The sequence below is a fragment of the Rhincodon typus genome, chromosome 6, assembly GCF_021869965.1.
Source record: "Rhincodon typus isolate 14 chromosome 6, sRhiTyp1.1, whole genome shotgun sequence".
In the NCBI taxonomy this organism is placed as follows: domain Eukaryota; kingdom Metazoa; phylum Chordata; class Chondrichthyes; order Orectolobiformes; family Rhincodontidae; genus Rhincodon; species Rhincodon typus.
In genome coordinates, this window is record NC_063337.1 from 34,960,576 (window position 1) to 34,982,324 (window position 21,749).

Here is a 21,749-nt window from a genome sequence, read left to right on the forward strand (position 1 = left end):
GAAAACTGGATGGCGAGCAATTTAGTGGGAGTAGGGCCAAGGGAGCAGGAAGTGTGTCTCTTTGGCAAGATAAACTTGGAGAGATCATGAGAGGGAGGTAGGAGAGAAACTAACAAATATTGCAAGTTTATGATTAGGGCAGAAATACCTTATGGAAGGTTTGGCCAGATAGCCTAGGGGTAGTGGCAAAATTTGCTGTCTGGATGGCCTCAGTCTCAGTGACAAAGAAGTCCATGGGTGCCTCACACTGAAGGCAGGGTGAAGCGGAGGAAGGTGGCTTTTGGTAACTGAAGAAGCTAGAGAGGTTACTTTGTATTCCAAGATGATTGTAGAATAGTGAGCAGTTTTACCAGTTGAGATCAGGACCAGATTGAGCTTAATGTGGTCCCCAGCCAGATCAGGTGAGAAGTGGCTAAACCAGTCGGTTGCTGTATGTGTTGAAGTCTGCTTCTGTTGGAGTTAAAGGGAGACAGATGAGCAAACAGGTAGGGTGGGGGAAAAGTAATGGTTTTAATGAGGACTAGAGCTTCAAAGTTTGAGCAAATTAATAGTTGCAGAACTGTTCTGGTAAACAGTGGGCCAAAGGCTAGATGCTTGCAATTTTCTAAGTGAATGAGAGATTTGTATCACCAATTTCCTCTCCCTCCATCCGGATAGAGAAAGCATGTAGAGTTGGAACAGGGAAGGGACATGTAGATGGAGAGGACTAGACAGGGTAGATGAGGGAGAGATGTTCCCAATGGCCAGGGAGTCTAAAACCAGGGATCACAATCTAAGGACACGGGAAACAGTTTAGGACTGAGCTAAGAAACTATATCTTCACCCAGACAGGGATAAGCCTGTAGAATTCACAGAAAGCATTTGACGTCAAACTGCTTTGATTTCAAGAAAGAGTTGGACGTAGCACTTGGGGCGAAAGGGATCAAAAGATATAGAGAAAAGCAGGAACAAGGTATTGAATTGGATGATCATACTGAAAAGCAGAGCAGGCTCAAAGGACCGAATGGCCTACTCCTGCTCCTGTTTTCTGTGTTTCTATGAGAGTGATACATGGAACTGATCAGATTGCCTTTTCTGTGATTAATATGCTGTGAATAATGAAACTACATGAGGTGGGCAAGGTGTGAGAGGATAGGTGTGAATTTGGATTGAGTTGTTTATATGGAGGGAGAGAATAAAGGAAATGAAGTAAATTGAGGAGATAGAGCATTAAGAGAGCATAAGTTAAAATGGAGGCTGAAGTCACCGAGAATAAGAACCACTCTGTGCAGAATTTGAATGAGCAGTAGAGAATAAGAATTTCAAGTGAGAGGAAATGGTGGAACAATGTGACATACAATTCATTGATAGCGTTATTGTTATCTTAACAAGTATTAACCTAGCTAGACATAATAAAAAAAAAAGGTTTTGGAATTGATCAGTAACTCTTCCAACAACTTTAGTGACAACATTTCACTACCCAAAAAAACTGAGTTTCCAACCAGTTTCAAAAATGAGCATTAGCACAAGAACAAATGCATGAGTGATGAGTTAAATGCTCCCTTGGATGCGCTGAAGGTTTTGCCATGATGTTCAATCTGATTTTGTTTCCATGTCTCCATGACATTCTCAAACATTTTAAAAAGTGCAAAATACAATCCCCTCAGTCTCTGAAGTGGGACTTGTGACTTTACCCAGAGGACAGCATGATTTGTAACAGACACACACGCGCACACACATGAATATTTTCAATCAAACGGAATGTGTTCTTTGGAACCGAGCGTTGTATAAATGCCTTTATTATTTTAGTTCTTTTCCAATGAATTTTGTATGATAAAGAAGCTTCAAGTGCGATGCTTTCAGAGAAACAGTGACAGTAAAGGAAAATTACAGGTACAGTTATATTTTGTTGAAATGGACATTTCTACTTTTGAATTTAGAGAATCACTTGTGTTCAAAAATATTAAGCATGAGAGTATTTGGAGCTAATTCTGTTAAAAAAATCTTTTCTTTGTTAATTATTAAGCAGAACATGAGTTTTCTGTTCATGTATTTTATGGAGAGAGGGAAACAAGAGTCCGAGACCTTGCAATCTTTTAAATTGTAATTGGAGGAGTATAACCTCGTGTCATCTGGTGACTAGAGGCTGCAAAGCTTTTTAAATTCTGCAGGTGTAGTAAGGAAACAAGTTTATCTCTGCAGCTAGTTATTGAGAAGCTATCCTGCGCTAATTTTATGTTTTTTGGAGCCTGATGCTTTACTTTAAACTATACTTACTGTCCCACAGAAAATATTTACAGATATATAAAGAGATTCATGTAGATCTTCAAAGCAGCCTTTTGCAATGCATATCATAACATCGTTTTTGTTTCAGTCATTACCTCTTTTTTATTTTTCAGAGCCTCAATATCTCTTTAATATCATTATGTCAGCATAGGAACTCTTGATAGAACTCTGCTCCTGTTTTTAAAATGTTGTGGTGTTTTCAGTAGTGTTTTATTGCTGCAAAGCAAATGGTTTTACATGGATCTTACTTTCCTCTGTGCATCAGGACATGGGTAATGTCACGTACATAATAATCAGTCAATGTCCCAATGTACTGAACAAGTTGTTTTTCAAACGTGTAGAGTACAAATTAGTCCACTTCCAATCCATTTGGTAATCACATTTAAAGGAATAGATATATTTAACTGCAATACTATATTGTGTCCTCAGATCGCAAATTAGATAGTTCAAATTGAACAAATTCACAGTAAGACAGCAGACATTGCTGGAAGATGACTGAGTGGCATAATATTTCATAAACCTGACTACAACCTGTTATGGCTGTTATCTGTGCACAAAACCACAGGCTGTTTTATACACATCAGGAGAAGCTGATTCATGTCCTAAAAAAGCAACAGGTGCAAAGTTCCAGAAACAACAACTCTCGCCTGCCATCCTTCTGACATTTGCTCAGCTACGATGGCAGAGATAGGGCAAGAGGAATTACGAAAATACTTGAAAACACATTCTGTTTTATGTATGTGCATTGCACAGAAGCAAAATTTGGGCTGGCTATGTACATAATTGTTTGAGAACGGGTTGTTCCTGCTGGGAATATGTTTTAGTTATTTTGTTTACATGTTCATTTGAAAACCTTTTCATCTGCATGCTTCCACATAGACTCGCTTCGCTATCAAAATGCTTTCATGGAGATCATGTAAGATTTGCATCTCTACCACCCAGCCTTGCCTTATATTGTTTTTATTTCACTAATTGCTCACAGATTCTCTGGGTGGTCCATCTGTGAACTAGATAATAGTGTGGCTAAATCTGTCAAATGTTTTCGTGTCTTTTTAACTTGCGCTGCTGTGGTTTCCAACTGGGTCTAATCACTGTGATGTTCCTTTTCTTTGTTGTTCCACAATTCCTTCACACCTGCTTATACTCTGCTATAGAAGAATTCAGACAGGCTTCTGTGGGTTTTCTCCTGCCCTCATTTAGAAGATTCTCTGAATTCTAAGCGACACAGAGGTCAGGGAAAGACATGGGCTGCATTGTCTGTGATTTGTGTGTGCGCGCATGTCCCACATGCAGCCATCCTTTCCTCCTGTAGCCTTGCTGGATTCCCTTCTGACTTACGTGCTATTTTGTGTGTATGTGAGGATATGTGACTGTAGTCTGCTTGTTTCTACTTGGTTGGTGTTAGTGTTACTCTGTTTATAGAATTGGAATTTATAGATTCTGTCACTGTAAAAGGTGGTAAATCAAAGCATCATTTTTCCTGTTGATTTATTTAATTATTCTGAATATCAACAGAACACCACTGTCTAACATCTTCTGAGTTGTTCTGGATAATGTAATTTGTACACGTTTTGGGCTTTGTCTATCCAGATCCACAGAAAATACCAATCCTCCTGCTCTGTGTATAAATCCTAGTCAGTCAGCTCATGAATACCGAAAGTGTATCTCACCATTTCAGAGGCTCTGACCCCCAGCAATGACCTACCCACTACTCTGGGTGCTCTTGAAGTGCTATTTTCTGAAAGCCCTTATTGTGTGTATAGGGGGTTGACTACACAGGCATTTTTCTCAAGGCCAATACAAAACATTGGTATTGAAGCTATTTTCAAAATCTTTGTTCATTCAAAGTTTCAGGGCTGCAGTTTTCTTGATGGAGAGGGTGGGGGAGGTAATTCCCTTTCAAATGTTGTAAATAAATAATTACAGTTAAGCCCCTGACACCAAATTTTAATGAAAGCTTTATTTATCCTCTTCATTTGCCCTTAGCAGGCTGTGTTTAAAAGCCTATCCAGGTCTTTTTTTCATGCCATGATTCATTCTAATGCTATTCTCTGAATAAAATGGATACTTAACTTTTAATCATTTTTTTTAGACTGCTCAAATTCCATTGTCATACAAGCCTAATCCTCCAACAAACTCCCTCCCAAAATTCTGCTAAATATTGGTTTACAAGTAAATGATGATGTAGAAAAGTCACGGTATTAAATAGATTAGGTCAAGGATATAAGTTTCCATCTGTCATTCCAGAACAGACAACTCCCAGTGTGAACCAGCTATGATATGGCATTCCCACAAGAACATCTATTTATTCCATTTTAATTTTCTCCCTCCTGCATTTGAAGGCATTGATTTACATTGAGGTGTCCACATGCACCTTTCTGCGTCTGTTACTCTGCATGGTTAAGGTCCAGGAAGAAAGGTCCAGACCCGAAACTAATGCTGCCTGGCCTGCTGTGTTTATCCAGCCCCACACCTTGTTGTCTCACCCATGCTTCACTTGCATGTATACAATGATTAGCTGTGGAGTGGAGGGCTCAACTGAGTTTTTCCTCCAATCAACCCTTTCCCACATTAGTTCATCACCAATGTAGTTGATGTCATCACAAAACCCCTTACTGCTCCTTGTTACAATCAACCTATGTGCTTTCCACTGCTTGATTAGAGAAAAAGAACAATAAAAGACAACAAATTTGTCCCCATTTCATTTTGTCATCTGCAGTATCTGTTGTCATCATTCTTACTTAGAAACATATCGCCATTCCCTCAGCGTCAAAGGGTCAAAATCCAAGAACTCCCTTTCGATGTTGTGGATCTACCTACACTAAGATCAGGCCATTGATCAAATCAATGCTGTTAAAAGGGCAGCCTTCAAACTGAAGCAGTTCAAGAAAGCAGCTCGCCAACCCTTCTCGAGCAATTAGAGATGGGTAATAAATGTTGGCCCAGCTAGCTCACTTCCCACAAATTTTTAAAAAATGCTGTACAGCAGAATATGTAAAAATCAATTAATCATTGTCAAGGAAAAGTGAGCAAAATGACTTCTGGTTTTATTTTGTCAATGAAACTAAATGTAAACATGATGATTGAAATTAATGGAAAATAAATTTGTTCAGTGGGAATTTTGACAGAAGTTATATAAATAGGAGTAAAATAATTCAAAATAATATTCAAAATAACTAAACAAAAGACAGAAATTATCAAGCAATAGCTAACCTAACACAGGAGGATTTTTTTTCAAATACAGCTGATGCAAGCTTCTGAGGACAATTTCTCATGCACAGTTGACACCTAATGTAGGGTTTGGGACTTATTTAAAGGGAACTTGAAATGCTGGGAATGAGTACTTAGCCAGATTGTTGTTAATTTGCTCTCTATAAAATCTATTCAAATCATCATACTGACAGCTCTGTTGAGACTCTATTCATCCATTTTAGCGGCAAGCTGAACAATGAGCCCTCTAACTTTCCTTCATTATGCATTACCCACTTACTTCAATACATAGTACCTTTATAAATTCTTCTGTGCATCCACGTTGTATCTTAAAGAGAATAGCTTGCTAACAGTCTGCATGATAGATCAGCATTGCTCTATGATCCCTCAATAATGAGGACACTCCATGACATTCCACAAATCAGAAAACTGTTGCACCCTTGTTTTCCTTTGGTCCTTCTATCTGCTATTTTCTAAATGTAAATAATGGATCATAATAGTAAAGCTCAATAGCAACGTTGTTATAGAGATTGCTGGTGCCTGTACCTCCAGAAGTGTTTTTGTTTGAAGGCTGCCCTTTTAACAGCGTTGATTTGATCAATGGCCTGATCTTGGATTTGGTGTGATTGAGTTCATATCCAATTTTTATTGAGGGAAGAATCAATGACCTTAAGAGGAGATAATTTAGAAGAGGAGCAAGAAAGGACACTAATAACAATCTCAAATGAAAGTAAAATAATATGGTTACTGGAGATCTGAAATACAAACTGAAAATGCAGGAGACACTCAACAGGTCTGGCAGCATCAACAGAGAGAGAAACAGTTAAAGTGTCGAGTCTAGTGTGACTCTCTGGAAGAACTAAGTCAAGTAATTGGTAGGAACTTCCTTAATTGATTTTAAGAACCAAACCAGTGCAGCCATCAAGACCTTTATGAAGACATTTTTTTCCTGGAACCATTAAATTGAAGGCTTGTTTTATTTATCTCAACCTGTTCAGTGATATTATGACACACCTCTGAAGAAGGTGGTTGAACCCAATACTCCTGGTCTAGAGGTGGGGATACTACCACTGCACCAGAGGAGCCCCTGAAGGTTTGTTTTATTTTTATTTTGTTAACTTATTTTTCTAATCAACCTGTTCAGGTATGTTGTTACACACATCTGAAGCAGGTGGGACTTGAACAGGCCCCTCAGTCCAGGGGTAGGGACTCTACCACTGCACCACAAGAGCCCTTTAAGGTTTGTTTTATTTGTGGTCAACCAATTAACAGAAACCACGCTCATTGCTAATCAACACCTGGTATGTTAATTGTTGACTGAGGGATTGTCCCTTTTTAATTGCAAACCTAATAAGTCGCCTGGACTTTGCAGCTCACTGTGAACATTTCTCTTAATTTGAATTTATATTCCAGATGTTTACTTTTATAGGTTAAGACTTGCATGCTAGTATCAAAGCATGAATTACCACTTCAAAATGTATGAAACTTACACGTGATTTGTTTTGCTCCTAGTCTGAATGAACGTGCTTATCTGTTAAAAAGAGTGTTTAAGAAAACCCCTTCAAACCTCGTCCGGACCCATTCTGTTCCTGGTCTGTCACGTAAGTATTGCACTACCTCTCACTACTCTGATTACACATTTATATGGAAAGGAAATGTCTGTTCTTTCCAAAAAAATGCAAACAGGAGACTGTACTCATTTTCACTGAGTTCTTTGACACACATTCAGTCAGGCCTTTCCCAACCATAAGAGAAAACTTTCATGTGTAAACAACGGGAAACGCATTCAAATGAAAGAATCCATGGACTAATGGTGTACCTTCAAAATTTAAAAATGCATCACAACTTCTATTGCTCTAATTTCAACTAACTAACATTTCTTTCCTCTAAAATTCTAGTATCTACTTGAATTTTGTTGCTTTCTTCACAGTTTTGGTGATAATGTGAATAGATAGTTGAAAGCTAATTTCGGCATCACATGGGACACCAAGGTTATGGACAGCCTGGTTCATTCTCGGTGATCAGCAATATGTATAGAGTTAGTATCCATGGGATGGAGTCTGGAGTGGAGACTGAAGACAATGACATTGATATCCCCAATATTAAAGGAACATACTAAACATATTTAGAATTTGCAACTTGTGCAAGGTTTCAGAGGAGCCAACTTCATTTAAATGGGAAGCGATTTGGAACAAATAAACTGACTAACCCCACTGGGTGGTGAGGGGACTGAAGCATATGAATAGAAAGGCGCTTCTTTTCCTGCAGAATTTTGGATTTTTGGAGCAGGTTGCCTTTTGCACTGCTCCTTGCCAGTTTTCTGAATTCGTCCAGGCAAAGCCTTTCTGGTTTATGTGACATCACTTCTTATAAAAAGTCAGTACTGAGGGGATTCAAGCTCAGAGTGATCTCCTACTTTTATTCAAAAAAGCATTGTTCTTAGTATGTGTGTGTTGTTCGCAAGACAACATTTGTTGCCCAATAAGTGAGTTGCATGGCCCTGGATAATGTTGAGCTTCACTCATCCAGGCAAGTGGATAATGTTGGCATCGCAGTCCTGGCCTTGTGCCTTTTTGAATGGTGGACAGGCTTTGGGAGTCTGACATCAGTTACACTTTGCAAATTTCCTAGTGTTTGATCTGTTTTTATTGCCTGAGTATTTATCTCGCTGGTTTAGTTATATTTCTGGTTAGTGGTAATGCCCTGGGTGTTGATGGTGGAGGAATTCAGCAATGGTAATAATGTTGAAAATCAAAGGGAAATGGTTAGATTCTGTATAGTTGATGATTATCTAGTACTTGTATGATGGAAATTTTATGAGCCACTTTATCAGTCTAAGCCTGAGAGTTGTCCAGACCTTGCCCCTTTATTGACACAGGCTAATTCAGTGTTGGAGAAGTTGGTATTGGTACTGAACACTGTGCAATCATGAATGAACACTCCAAACCTCTGACTTTCTAGTGGAGAAAAAATTGTTTTTGAAGTGACCGAAGGTGATTGGATCTAGTACACTAACCTGAGGAGCTCCTGCAGTAAGCAGTTGAGATAACTGATCTCCAACAACCACAGCTGTCTTCCTTTGCGCAAGATGTTTTCCCTCAGAGCACTTGGCCAGCGTTCCTTTCCGATTCTTTGGCAGTCCCATGAGATCATATAGTTTCAGGTGGTCAGCGGCACTTACATTATGAGGCACAAGGTATTACAATTGTGCATGGCAGGCTAGGTAGACTGGTCTTTATCTCTCTAACTCTCCCTGTATTGTTTGTGGCCTCGTTATAGATGGTTCATATTGATATCCTGGCTTTGGCTGACATGCGCTTGTGAGGTGGAACAGCCTACTCCAGTTATGTTTTTCACCATTTAGTCTCTCCAAACTATTACAGTGACAGTAAAGACTTAATTCCAAATTTCACTTTGGCCAGTCTGTCTTTTTATCTACTTGTTTCACTTCTGGCATTCTGAGTCACAAGTCCTTCTCCAGGTTGTGCCCATCAAACTTCTACGCAAACGACTCTCTCCATGGCCAAAGTTAATGTTAACAATCAAGCACTATACTGATGGAGCATGGCACTGTCAGAGATGTTGTTTCTCAGATGGAACTTGGAACTGAGGACTGGTTAACCTGCTTAAAAGAGTATAAAATATCGCATGGCACTATTTCAAAGAAAGAAAGAGAAGTTATCTATTTGTCTGAGCCAACATCTATCCCTGAATCAGCAGCGTAAAAACAAGTTATCTAGTCACTATCACATTTGTTGCTGCTTGTGGAGAAGTTTGCTGTGCTCAACATGGCTGTTTCCTATACACTTCAAAGAACAATACAGCACAGAAACAGGTCCTTTGGCCCACCAAGACTGTGCTGACATATGATGCCTTTCTAAACTAAGAACCTTTTATCTCTATGCTGTCCATATCCCTTTATCCCTGCCTGTTCATATGTCTATTAAGATGCTTCTTAACTGTTGCTATTGTATCCGTCTCCACTGCCTACTCTGGCAGCACATTCCAGGCACTACCATCTTCTGTGTTTTAAACAAAAACCTGCTTCTCACATCTCCTTTAAACTTATCCCTTTTACCTTAAACTGTATCCTCTAATAATTGGTTTTCCTACCCTGGGAGAAAGACTGACCATCCATTCTATCCATGCATCTCATAATTTTGTAAACTTCTAGAAATTGAACCCATTCTGTTGACACCACATGCAACACAAATGGCAGTCCAGGCAACTGAACTAACCACTTTGGTAAAACTACATCAGTAATTAATTGACTGCAAAGTGCTTTGATCCATCCAGTGATTCTAAAAAGCACTGATTCAATGCAAGTCAATCCTTCCTTACTGCCTTCTTTGGACAGGCTATGATTGCTCTGTTGCTTTGGATGCCTCATCCACTCAACATAAATTTTCCAACCAATCAGCGCTCTTCTCCAGTAGTATAAATTGTCATTTGAAATTTGGCATTTGTTTGTCCTGATCAGTCCAAGATGAAAAGCTTCATGATATGTCTCTCTCTCTTCAACAATATTCATATTCACTTTGCATTAATGAACACAGTGGAATCCCTGAAGGCTGTAAACCAGCAGTGAAAGAGCTAGCTAGGAGTACCCTGAGATTGTTCAGTTCAAGTTCATTGATGTTAATTGGTGGCAAAACAGCACAACTCCTTAAACAGAAGAGATCATCCCCCTCCCCAAAAAAAGCACTCCAGAGAAAGACCATGCTTCTTCAAAACATAACTGTGAACAATATTCTTTTGATTGACACAGGACTCTTCCACTCTAGACTTTAAACACTATCATCATTGACACTCATCATAATTATCTGGCAATCCAAAACTCCCAATAGAACAAGCATTTATCTGCACTTTTGTTAAAAGGGGGAGCAGGTACAAAATTTCATAAACCGATGGATCAAAATCATTACAGATTTACAGTGCCAAAATTGATTTAATTTCAATGGCTCCTTTCCTCAATTCAGGGATGTTTTAATATTGTTTGTATTGTAATTATCATTCCCAATCTCCATTTTTAATACTAAAAATGTGGAGAAAATGTTATTCTTCCAAACGTTTTGTAACCTCAACAAGATTTTCAGCTAATTGTAACCTCAACTCAATCTGCTCATTCTGTGGCCTCACATTATGTTTGCAGGTTACTACCAAGGAGCCATAGATTTATTAATGCTTGCTTTCACTTTACAGTTAAGTAAACTTCCTTCACTCTGTTTAGCTGCAAGGCATTTGCTGAAAATGCATTTGCTGTCCTTCAGCCCAACTTCATTTCCCTGGCTAGTAACTTTAAAGAAAGCCTTTTGGTGATAGCTGCCTGTTTACCTGAACGGACCATATGTCTATTCATACCTGCATATCGGGCTCATGGAAGCCGTCCGGGATATTGCCAAGATAACATCATGGGGGGAGAGGATTAAAGATAATTTCAGTCCTTTCTTTGGTTAAAAGCCAAGGGTCATTGAATAGTCCTTCAAATCCTGTAACCTTATCACCCTACACTTCTCACCCTTCTATACCTCTGGCTTCCTAGATTTTAAATTAATATGAATTTTGTGCATCCCTGGCTAACAGAAAAACTTAACAAATCTTGGACCTTCTTGGTTTACATAATTCAGTACCACATCATGTGACACATTGGCAGCATTGCTTTTTCTGATACTTCAAACAAAATTGTGTGTCTGCTCTTATATATTTTCTCTATTATCTCCATGAGAAATAATCTTGTTCAGTGGCCTTATTGGTGTGATGATAGCATTGTGAGTATGTTTTCAGACAGTCTTTCCTTTTAGTAAGATTGCATTTTTCGTTACTCTTTGATAATCCGCAAACAGTAACCTCTGATGCTAAGTGCAAATCCCATACTGTTTGTAATGAGGCCATATCGTAAGTTACAATCAGGGAGGAAGGAAAACAGTAATAGGTACAAGCTTGTGCCCTGCTATTTAGGATTCAGGAAGGGAGAGGGGTTGCAGTGATTGGCTCAAAGTTTTGTAAGGAATAGACATCCCTCATGATTTCCCATACCTGACCTCACTAATGATATTTGAAGGATAACTTCATTGAAATAATGAACCTAGACTAAGGTTGGATAATATATCTTTATTTCACATTCATTCAGGATATCCATTGCAAATAACCCATAGCACCACAGCATGATGCATATCAGTTTACATCCTGTATAGGTCGAAGGCCAAAAACTAGTCCTGTTCGATCTTTTTGCAAGTCTGTAACTGGTAATACTGACACTGAGATGACTGCTGGTAAAAGAAGGGATAAATAGTTTTGACAATATGTAGTCTCTTTTGTTATATTTCTGTTGTGAGGTTATTAAGTAACTGTTAATAGATTGCTGCACTCATTCCTGGTGATGATGAATGAGATTTGTTGGTTGTTTTGGTTGCCGGAATGCAATTTGTTTATTGATAACAGAGATAAGTGTGAGCCACATTGAATAAAACAATTATAATGCACTTTCTTTATCTGGTTGAAGATATAGAATATCTGAAGAAGGGGAAGGAGAGGAAGGACACTGGTGTGCTTTAAAATCTGATCAGAATTTTATAGCTTATATTCTCTTATTTATACAATAAATCCTCAATACATTACAGCAGCGAGACCCAGCTCCAAAACCGAATGTAAGAGATGCGGTAATATTTTTCTGTATTGTTGTAAAGACTAACAATGAATCAGCAGTCATGTTTACAAATTGTGAATGAAAATACAGTAATTTATACAACTAATCAAGAAAGCTAAGGGTACAAAATGCAACATAGGATTCTGAGTTTTAGTCATCTTATTGCCATCCCTTGGAATCATAGTAACAGCAGGACACCATTCAGCCATTGGGTCTGCTCCACTATTCAGTTAGATCATAGCTGATCATCTACCACAGTGCCACTTGATCGTACAACCTCCATATCACTTGATGTTGAGCACTTAAAATGCCAGCACATAATGGGTTATGGAACAAGTGCAGATAAATGGGATGAGTGTAGTTTGGTGTTTGTTGGTCGGCATAGCCATGGTGGGCCGAAGGCATTGTCTCTATGCTGTATGACTTTGTGCTCCATATTGTCTCTAGACTCACAAAATCTGTTGATTTTCTGTCTTGAAAATGCTCAATGATTGAGCTTCCACAGCCGTATGGGTTAGAAAATTCTAAAGATAGAGCCGAGTGAAGAAATTCCTCCTCACTTCCATCTTAAATGGCCTATTCCATATCCTGAGACTATGTCTCTAGTTTTAGACTGTCCAGCCAGGAGGAACATCTTATCCATAGGGACCCTGTCACACCCTGGAAGAATTTTGTAAGTTTCAATGAGATCACCCTTCATTCTATGAAACTCGGGAGTACAGATATTGACTTTTGAGAAAACTATCCAACCATCCCAGGAATTAATCTGGTGAGCCATATTGCACTGTCTCTATGACAAGTGTATTCCTTCTTTGATAAACAGACCAAAACTATATACAGTATTTCAGATGTGATCTCACCAAAGAAAATGTATGAAAGCAAGACTTATTACTGCTGCACCCAAACATGTTAACTTCTGGTACTTGTGAATGAGGATATCCAAGTTCCTTTAGATACCTGCACCTCCAACCCCTCTCCATTTAAGCAATATTATTTCTGTTTTATTTTATACCACAGTGAGCAACTTTACACTTATTCACATTATATTCCATCTGCTATGCTTAAGCCCAAGTCCTCTTGAAGACTCGTGACACACATCTCACAAAATGCATTCCCATCCAGTTGTCATCAGCAAGTTTTGAAATACAATATTACAATTGGTCCCCTCAACCAAATTATTTATGTAGATTGTAAATAGTTCTGGTATCCTGCACTAATAACAGCCTGCCATCTGAGAATGGTTAACTGTTTAGTTGTACTCTCTGCTTTTTATTTGTTAATCAATTCTCGATCCAAACAAGTACATTTCCCCCTATTCCATGTGCTCTAATTTTACCTGCTGACCTTTGTTATGCACCAGACCAAACCCCCTCAAAATATCTTAAGCAGGTAGCCTAGACCCTAACTTTTTCTTACTTTTAAAGGTAGATATGAAGGGCATGTTCCATATGTGATGCAACTGGTCAAACTACTCAATGTTAAGCAAAACACAATTTACTTAAACACCTTGTTTTAAAAAAAAAATGAAAAAGGAATTTAGAATAACTTAACTATTGGAAAACTTAACTGAATAATAGATACAATACCTATTCCTATTTAACTGTTCCAATGTAGTAACATCCCGTAAACACACCCCTTGGCAAAAAGGCAAATTCAGGCACGGATTCTTACATGCAGTTCTCCAGTCCAAGAGAAAACACCAACAAGAGAGATTTCAGAGAGTAGCAGCTAGGCATCATTCACTGAAGCTCCAACTCTTATGGGACCCCAAACAGCTTCTGACTGCTAAAGCTAAAAAAAACTAGAAAGCCTGATCTTTAAGAACTGGCCACTCTCCTTTCATTGTTCCAACTGTTTCAAAAATAAAACCCAAAGGCCTCCTAAATTATTTACTTAAGCCGTTCCCAGTAGCCAGTTTGTCATCTCTGCCTTTACAACCTCACTTCAAAAAAACCTAGGACAAAATAACTTTTTTTTTTAAAGTGACGACTTCATCACACCTTATCTATGGGACCTTATCAAAAGCTTTCTGAATGACCAAACACACCCAATCCACTTCATCAATGCTATAAATAACATCCTCAGAAAAATGCCTAAAATTTATCGAATGTGATTTCATTTTTGTAAATCCATGTTGATTCTGCCCAATTGTACCATTATTTTCTAAATGTCCAGTTATCTCCATCAATAGATTCTAATATTTTCCCTACTACTGACAATGAAGTAACACATCTGTAGTTCTTAATTAGAACATAGAACAGTACAGCACAGGAACAGGCCCTTCAGCCTACTATTTCCGCACTGTCCATGATGCCATTCTTAACTAATCCCATCTGCCTGCGCATGGTCCGTATCCTTCTATTCCCTGCCTGTTCGTGTCTGTTTAAATGCCTCTTAGACATTCCACCAAATAATAGCAAAGTCTATCAGTTGTAGACTGTGTAGTACAATACTTCTTTTAATACTAGCCATTGCCTGTCTGCAGTCAAATCTTTGTGCATTTTCCCAATCCATTTTAGCCAACTTACAGCTCAAACCTTCATAGTTTGTTGCTATGGACAGTGCTGTCAGCAATTCTTCCATGGTTAAATTGTCCTGACAATCACATTTAGCATGCCACCAAAGTTTGCAGCCCCTTGCTTTCTCTTGGCTGTATCCAAACCGTTTTCACCTTGATCCTTTGACTAAAAGTCCTTTTTCACTAATGTGTAAATTTTGTCCCTTATTAAAAGTGCTACTTCATCTCCTTTTTCTTTTATCACCTCTCTGTGCAGAATAACCCTTGACATTCACTTCCCAGTCTCTGTCACCCTGTGGCCACATCTTCGTAATGGCAATTAAATTACAGTATGTTCATTTACCTCAATTTGTGCATTCAAATCAACTTTTTGTGACTACTACCTGCATTCAGATACAGAGCCTTTAATTCTGCTTTGTTAACATTATTTTTATCCCATATGATACCTGCCATTGCTTCATGTGTCTTCTCTTTTTGCATTCTATTTCATTAATTCCATTTACCAGTTTGCTTCCGTCAAACCTGAATTCCCCCTGAGAATATAGAAGAGTACAGCATGGGAACATGCTCTTTCAGCCCACCGATCTGCACTGACGATGATGCCATTCTAAACTAATCCCATCTGCCCGCATGTGGACCATATCCCTCTATTCCCTGCCTGTGCATATGTCTGTCAAAATACCTCTTCAACTTTGTATCTGATTCTTGCACCTCCCCTAACATTGTGTTCCAAGCAGCTACCACCTTCTCATTTAAAAATAACTTGCCTCGCTCATCTCCTTTAAACTTGCCCTCTCTCACCTTAAACGTATGCCCCAGATTATTTGACATTTCCATCCTGGGAAAAGGACTTCTTTTATTCACCTTATCCATGCTGCTCATAATTTTATGCACTTCTCTTGGGTCACCCCTCAGCTTCAGATGCTCCAGCTTAAACAATCCAAGTTTGTCCAACTTCTCCTTATAGCTAATACTCTCCAGGCATCATCCTGGTAAATCTCATTTGTACACTCTCCGCATCCTTCCTATAGTGTGGTGACCATAACTGTACACAATACTCCAAACGTGGTCTAACTAAAGTCTTATACATCTGCAACATGACTTACCAACTTTTGTACTCAATGTCCCAACCAATCAAGGCTAGCTACAAAGCTGTATGCCTTCATAACCACGTAATCCACTTGTGTCACCACTTTCAGGGACCTATGGACTTGTACCCCAAGTTCCTTCTGTATATTAATGCTCCTAAGGGTCCTGCCATTTAGTGTTTACTATCCTCTTGCATTTGACCTCCCAAAATGCATCACATCGCACTTGTCCATCTGCTGTTTCTCACCCAACTTTCTATATAAGATCTATATCTTGCTGTACCCTTTGATAACTTTCCTCACTATCCACAACTCCAACCTTCGTGTTGTCTACAAATTTACTAATGTGACGACCCACATTTTCATCCAAATCATTTTATCTAGATATAAGCAACAGAATTCCCAGTACTGATCCTTGCAGAACACCACTGGTCACAGATCGCCAGTCAGAAAAACACCCCTCCACGCAATCACCCTCTGTCTTCTATGACCAAACCAATATTGCATCCAACTTGCCGACTCACCATGGATTCCACACAACTTAATCTTTTGGACCAGCCAGCCACGAGGAACCTTGTCAGATGATTCTGTAAAGTCCATGTAGACAGCATCCACTACCCTACCCTCATCAATCATTCTTGTCACGGTAATGGACCAGACCAAGATGCAAAAAACACATCAAGGAGATAGTCTAGATCCTAACTTTAATCTTATTTAAAGGCAAACGTAAGGTGCTGCATTCCAGATATGATTCAGTTGGTCAAACTACTAGGCTTTAAGCAAAACACTTTATTCTTACACTGCAGTTAAAATACACGCAAAAAAAATTAGCATAATTCAAACTCTATAGAAATAGTCATAGAGCTGTACAGCATGGAAACAGACCTTCGGTCCTACTCATCCATGTCGATCAGATATCCTAAATTAATCTAGCCTCATTTGCCAGCATTTGGCCCATATCCCTCTAAACCCTTCCGTCCATATCTTGTCCATATACCTAACCAGATGCCTTTTAGAAATACTGAACAAAATAATATTTAACTGTTACTTATCAACTGTTCCAATAGAGCAGCATCCCATAAACACACCGTTGGCAATGGCAAATTCAGCAAAACAGATTTCTCTCCCTTGCTATGTCCTCTAGTCCAGGAGAACAAAACCAACAAAATGAATCTAGCAGCACAGAGATAGAACTCAAGCTTTTGCTGCAGCAGCAGAGAGACAGCTGTATCTAGTTGATTCAACTCCAAAATCCCAACTTCAACAACTGAAAGCAAAGCAAAAACCTTTGGGCTGGGTGAGCCTGACTCCATCCACTCATGCTGCTTTTGTCTAATTTAAGTTTTTTTATTTTAAAAAATGCAAGCTATTTACTCTGCTTCCCATGGAGCAGACACCTTGGTTTACAACACCACTCTTCAAGAAAAAAAGGACAAACAAATCCTTCCCAAAGGCCCATATAGTCACATCACGTCCTCAAAAAAACTCAAGTCAAGATTTTGAAACATAAAGTCATCCTAACTATTTCTAATAAGTCTATTCTTCTCCAAATCCTGTCTCTAAGAATCTTCTCCATTAATTTCCCTACCACTGATGCAAAATTCACCAGCCTGTAATTTCGTAGATAATCGCTGTTGCTCTTCTTAGACAAAGGAACAATATTGGCTATTCTCCAGTTTTCTGGGACCTCACCTTTGGCTAAAGAGGATACAAAGATCTCTGTCAAGGCGCCAGCAATCTCATCCCTTGCTTCATTCACTATCTGGGATATATCCCATCAGGCCTGGAGACGTATCTATCTTAATGCTTTTCAAGATACCCAACACCACCACCACCTTAATATTGACATGCCCCAGAGTATCAACATACTCCTCTCTAATCTTATCATTCAACCTTCTCCTTGTTGAATACTGATGCAAGATACTCATTGACCTCACCCACTTCATCTGGCACAATGCATAAATTCCCTCCTTTGTCCTTGAGTGGACCTACCCTTCCCCTAGTTAAACTCTTGCTCTTATTAATATAAAATGACTTGCCAATGACATCTTATGGCCCCTCTTAGCCCCTACTAATTCCTTGTTTAAGTTCTTTTCTGCTTCTTTCATACTCCTAAAGGGCCTGCTTTGATTTCTATTTCTTAAACCTTACATATGCTTCCTTTTCCATTTTGACTAAACTTTCAACATCTCTTGTCATCCAGAGTTCCCAAATCTCGCCATCCTTATCTTTCATCTTCATAGGAACATGCTGGTGCTGAACTCTGATCAACTGGCCTTTAAAAGATTTCCATGTGTCAGATGTGGATTTACCCTCAAACAGCTACCCCAACCTGATTTCTCCAGTTCCTGCCTAACACTGTTGTAATTGGTCTTCCCCAAATATAGTACTTTCAGCCAACGACAATTCTTATCCTTGTTCATACCTATCTTAAAACTTACAGAATTATGATCACTGTTTCCAAACCTCTTCCCTCACTGAAACTTCGATCACCTGGCTGGGCTCATTCTCTAGTACAATGTCTAATATGGCCTCTTCTGTAGTTGGATTATCTGTATATTGTTTCAAGAAACCTTCCAGGATGCAACTAACAAATTCTGCCTCATCTAAGCCCCTGGAAGTAAGGGATTCCCAGTCAATACTGGGAAGTCAAAATTACCAGCTGAAGACAACCCTGTTGTTTTTACATCTTTCCATGATCTGTTCCTCTATCTCCCGCTGGCTATTGGAAGGCCTATATATAACCCCATCGTAGAATCCTGACAGTGTGGAAACAGGCCCTTCGGCCCAACAAGTCCACGCCGACCTTCAGAGCCTCCATCCAAACCCATCACCGTACAGGCAATTTTTTAGCATGGCCAATTCACGTAGCCTGCACAGCTTTGGACTGTGGGAGGAAACCAGAGCACCCGGAGGAAACCCACGCAGACACGGGGAGAATGTGCAAACTTCACACAGACAGTTGCCTGAGGGTGGAATTGAACCCGGGTCCCTAGCAGTGCTAACCACCGTGCCGCCCCATCATAGTGATTACACTTTTCTTATTCCTGAGTTCTACCCATATGGCCTCACTGAATGAGCACTCCAAGATGTCCTCTTTTAATGCAGCTGTGACATTCTCCCTAACAAGTAATACAAGTCACACACCCCTTTAAATTGCTCTCTATCTCACCTGAAACATCTAAACCCCAGAATGTTGAGCCACCAGTCTCACCTCTCTTTTAGCCAAGTTGCCTTATTAGTAAGAAATGAAATTAATTCAATAGCAAGAAACAACGTAAGGTCAGATGATGTAAAATCTGTGTGTGTAGAGTTGAGGAACTGCAAAAATTTTTTAAAAACCATAATAGGAGTTATGTACAGGCCTCCAAACAATAGTCAGGATGTGGGGCACAAGATACACCTGGAGATAGACAAGGCGTGTAAGAAAGGCAAGGTTACCATGATAATGGGGGGGGATTTCAATATGCAGGTGGACTGGGAACAAGAATGATCCCAGGAATGAAAGGCATTACATATGAGGAACTTTTGAGGACTCTGAGTCTATACCCAATGGACTTTAGAAGGATAAGGGGGATCCAAGTGAGACTTACAGAATACGGCTTAGACAGAATGAATGTTGGGAAGATGTTTCCATTGGCAGGAGAGACTAGGACCTGAGGGCACAGCCTTAGAGTAAAGGGAAGACCTTTAGAATGGAAATGAGGAGAAACTTCTTCAACCAGAGAGTGGTGAATCTGTGGAATTCATTGCCACAGAAGGCTGTGGAGGCCAGGTCATTGAGTAAACTTAAGACAGAGATAGGTTCTTGATTGTCAAGGGAATCAAAGGTCACAGGGGGGATTGTGGGTGAAATGGGTTGAGGAACTTATCAGGTATGATTGAATGGCAGAGCAGACTTGATGGGCCAAATGGTCTAATTTCTGCTCCTATGTCTTATGGTCTAAGTTTCTGTAATGGCTGCCACATCATAGTTCAATATACTAATCCAGGCTGTAAGTTCATCTGCCTCACCAGTCATATTCCTTGCATTAAAATAAATACACTTCAGACCGCCAGTCCCGTGGTGTTTATTAACTTGGCCCTGCCTGATCTTCCTATTAGACTTAGTTGATTTAATGTTGAGTAATCTTCTCCTCAATCACTCCACATGTTGACCTTCTACTCTGGTTCCACTCCTCTGCCACACTAATTTAAAACCCTCCTGAGTGGCATTAGCAAACTTCCCTGCAAGGATATGGTACCTTTCCAGATTAGGTGCAACCATGCCTTTGTACAGATCCCACCAGACTGGAAGAGGTCTCAATGATCCAGATACATGAAACTCTCCCTCCTGTACCAGCCCTTTAGTCAAACATTCAACTGAGCTGTCTTCCTATTTCTGGCCTCACCAGCATATGCCACTGATCTGGCTGCTGCTGTTGCTTTCCCCTGGCCAAAATGCCTCAGAAATCTGATGTCCTATCTCATATACCAATTCTCCAGCCATGTGTTCAGTTGCTTAGTTCTCCTCTTTCTGTGCTGATTAGCATGTGTGACCTCAAATAATCCTGCGATTAGTACATTGAAGATCCTTCAAAGAATACTTTGCAATCTCCTTCAAAAAGCTTCTTGATTTCTGCATTCAAGGCGTCATCCCACTTCCCACCTAAGTCACAACTTATAGCTGTTCACAATTTGCCAGAAGAATATCTTAACAGCTATTCTTAGATATCTCTGACCTTCGCACCAAGGACGTAACATATCATCCTGGCGTCATGTCTAGAACCACACAAATGCCTGTCTGTTCCCCTAACTAACAACTCTATTGCAACAAAAACAAAGTTGCTGGAAAAGCTCAGCAGGTCCGGCAGCATCTTTGAAGGAAAAAACAGAGTTAACATTTCAAGTCCGGTGACCCTTCCTCAGAACCTTCTATTGCCCATGCTGTTGTCTTCCTCTCCCTCCTCTCCTTTACAACTGAGCCCCTAACTGTACCACAAACATAACTGTGACTGTACTCGTCTGAGGAACCAGTTCCCTTACCATTAACCAAAATGGGAAGCCAATTAGAGAGCAGGACTCTAGGGGACTGTCTGGATTTCTTGGACAGTGTGACAGCTAATCATTTGATCTTTGCCTCCATACCGAGCCAGCAGTGCGACCACATCTCTGAATGTGCTACCCACATAACTCTCAACCTTGTAGATGCCCCACAGTTACTCCAGCTGTGATTCAAGCACAAGTTTCTACATTTGGTGACACTTTCTGCACTTGGTCATCTATACCATTGGTAACACCAATATTTTCTGCATACTAGAGGACATATGTTCCATATGTCTGAGCTGCTGTCCCATACCTTGCTTCTATTTCACTTATATTTACTTTATTTTTCTTCGGTTTATTTATATTAACTTTATTTAACTTTGTCTTAACTTAATCATCCTTCCTATTATTGATAAACTTTAGGAATACTGATAAACCTGATTCATGCTTAACACACTTGTTGCAATAAACCTTAGTTAAAGCATCTGATGGCCCGTGCACCAGGTTCCCACATGAACCTCAATTCAGTCTATGTTTTTCCATTAAAACTCAGTCTGTGTCAACCAATTGACAATCTACTTTCTGCTGATTGATATAATTTCCACAACTAGGAAATTCTGTATTTACAAGGGAATCTAATTTACTTGAAGGTTGTTATCTCTGTGTCACAGCTGGATTGTTGAATTCTTTAAATACAGGTCACCAGAACCTACTATGCTCCTGACCAAGTCTCTTAATCAGTTCCCAAAAACTTTGGCGATGCTTTCCAGGACATCTCTAAACACTTATGCTCTCTCCTTCAGTGTCTCCTGCCATAAACAAGTGCCAAGTGGAGCAGTTGCTTCAGAAGGCTGGTGTCACGCACATGACTGGCACATGCCATCCATTGAAGCTGGTTTTGAGTGATTAATGCTCATATGTTGGGCCTCCTGTTTTGGCATTGGATCGTGCAAATGGACTGCTGATGGTGCTTCACCAGTATTTCGAGGTGTCTACT

At 39.6% G+C, this 21,749-nt stretch overlaps 1 protein-coding gene across 1 annotated transcript in view; it reads left to right on the plus strand.

Moving 5' to 3' along the window:
- atp8a2 (ATPase phospholipid transporting 8A2) overlaps positions 1-21,749 on the plus strand; it is a 701,479-nt gene that overhangs the window by 674,148 nt on the left and 5,582 nt on the right. Inside the window, exon 38 of the mRNA XM_048597580.1 lies at positions 6,988-7,076. Within this exon, the coding sequence (XP_048453537.1) occupies positions 6,988-7,076 (89 nt within the window). The remainder of the gene's footprint in view (positions 1-6,987; positions 7,077-21,749) is intronic.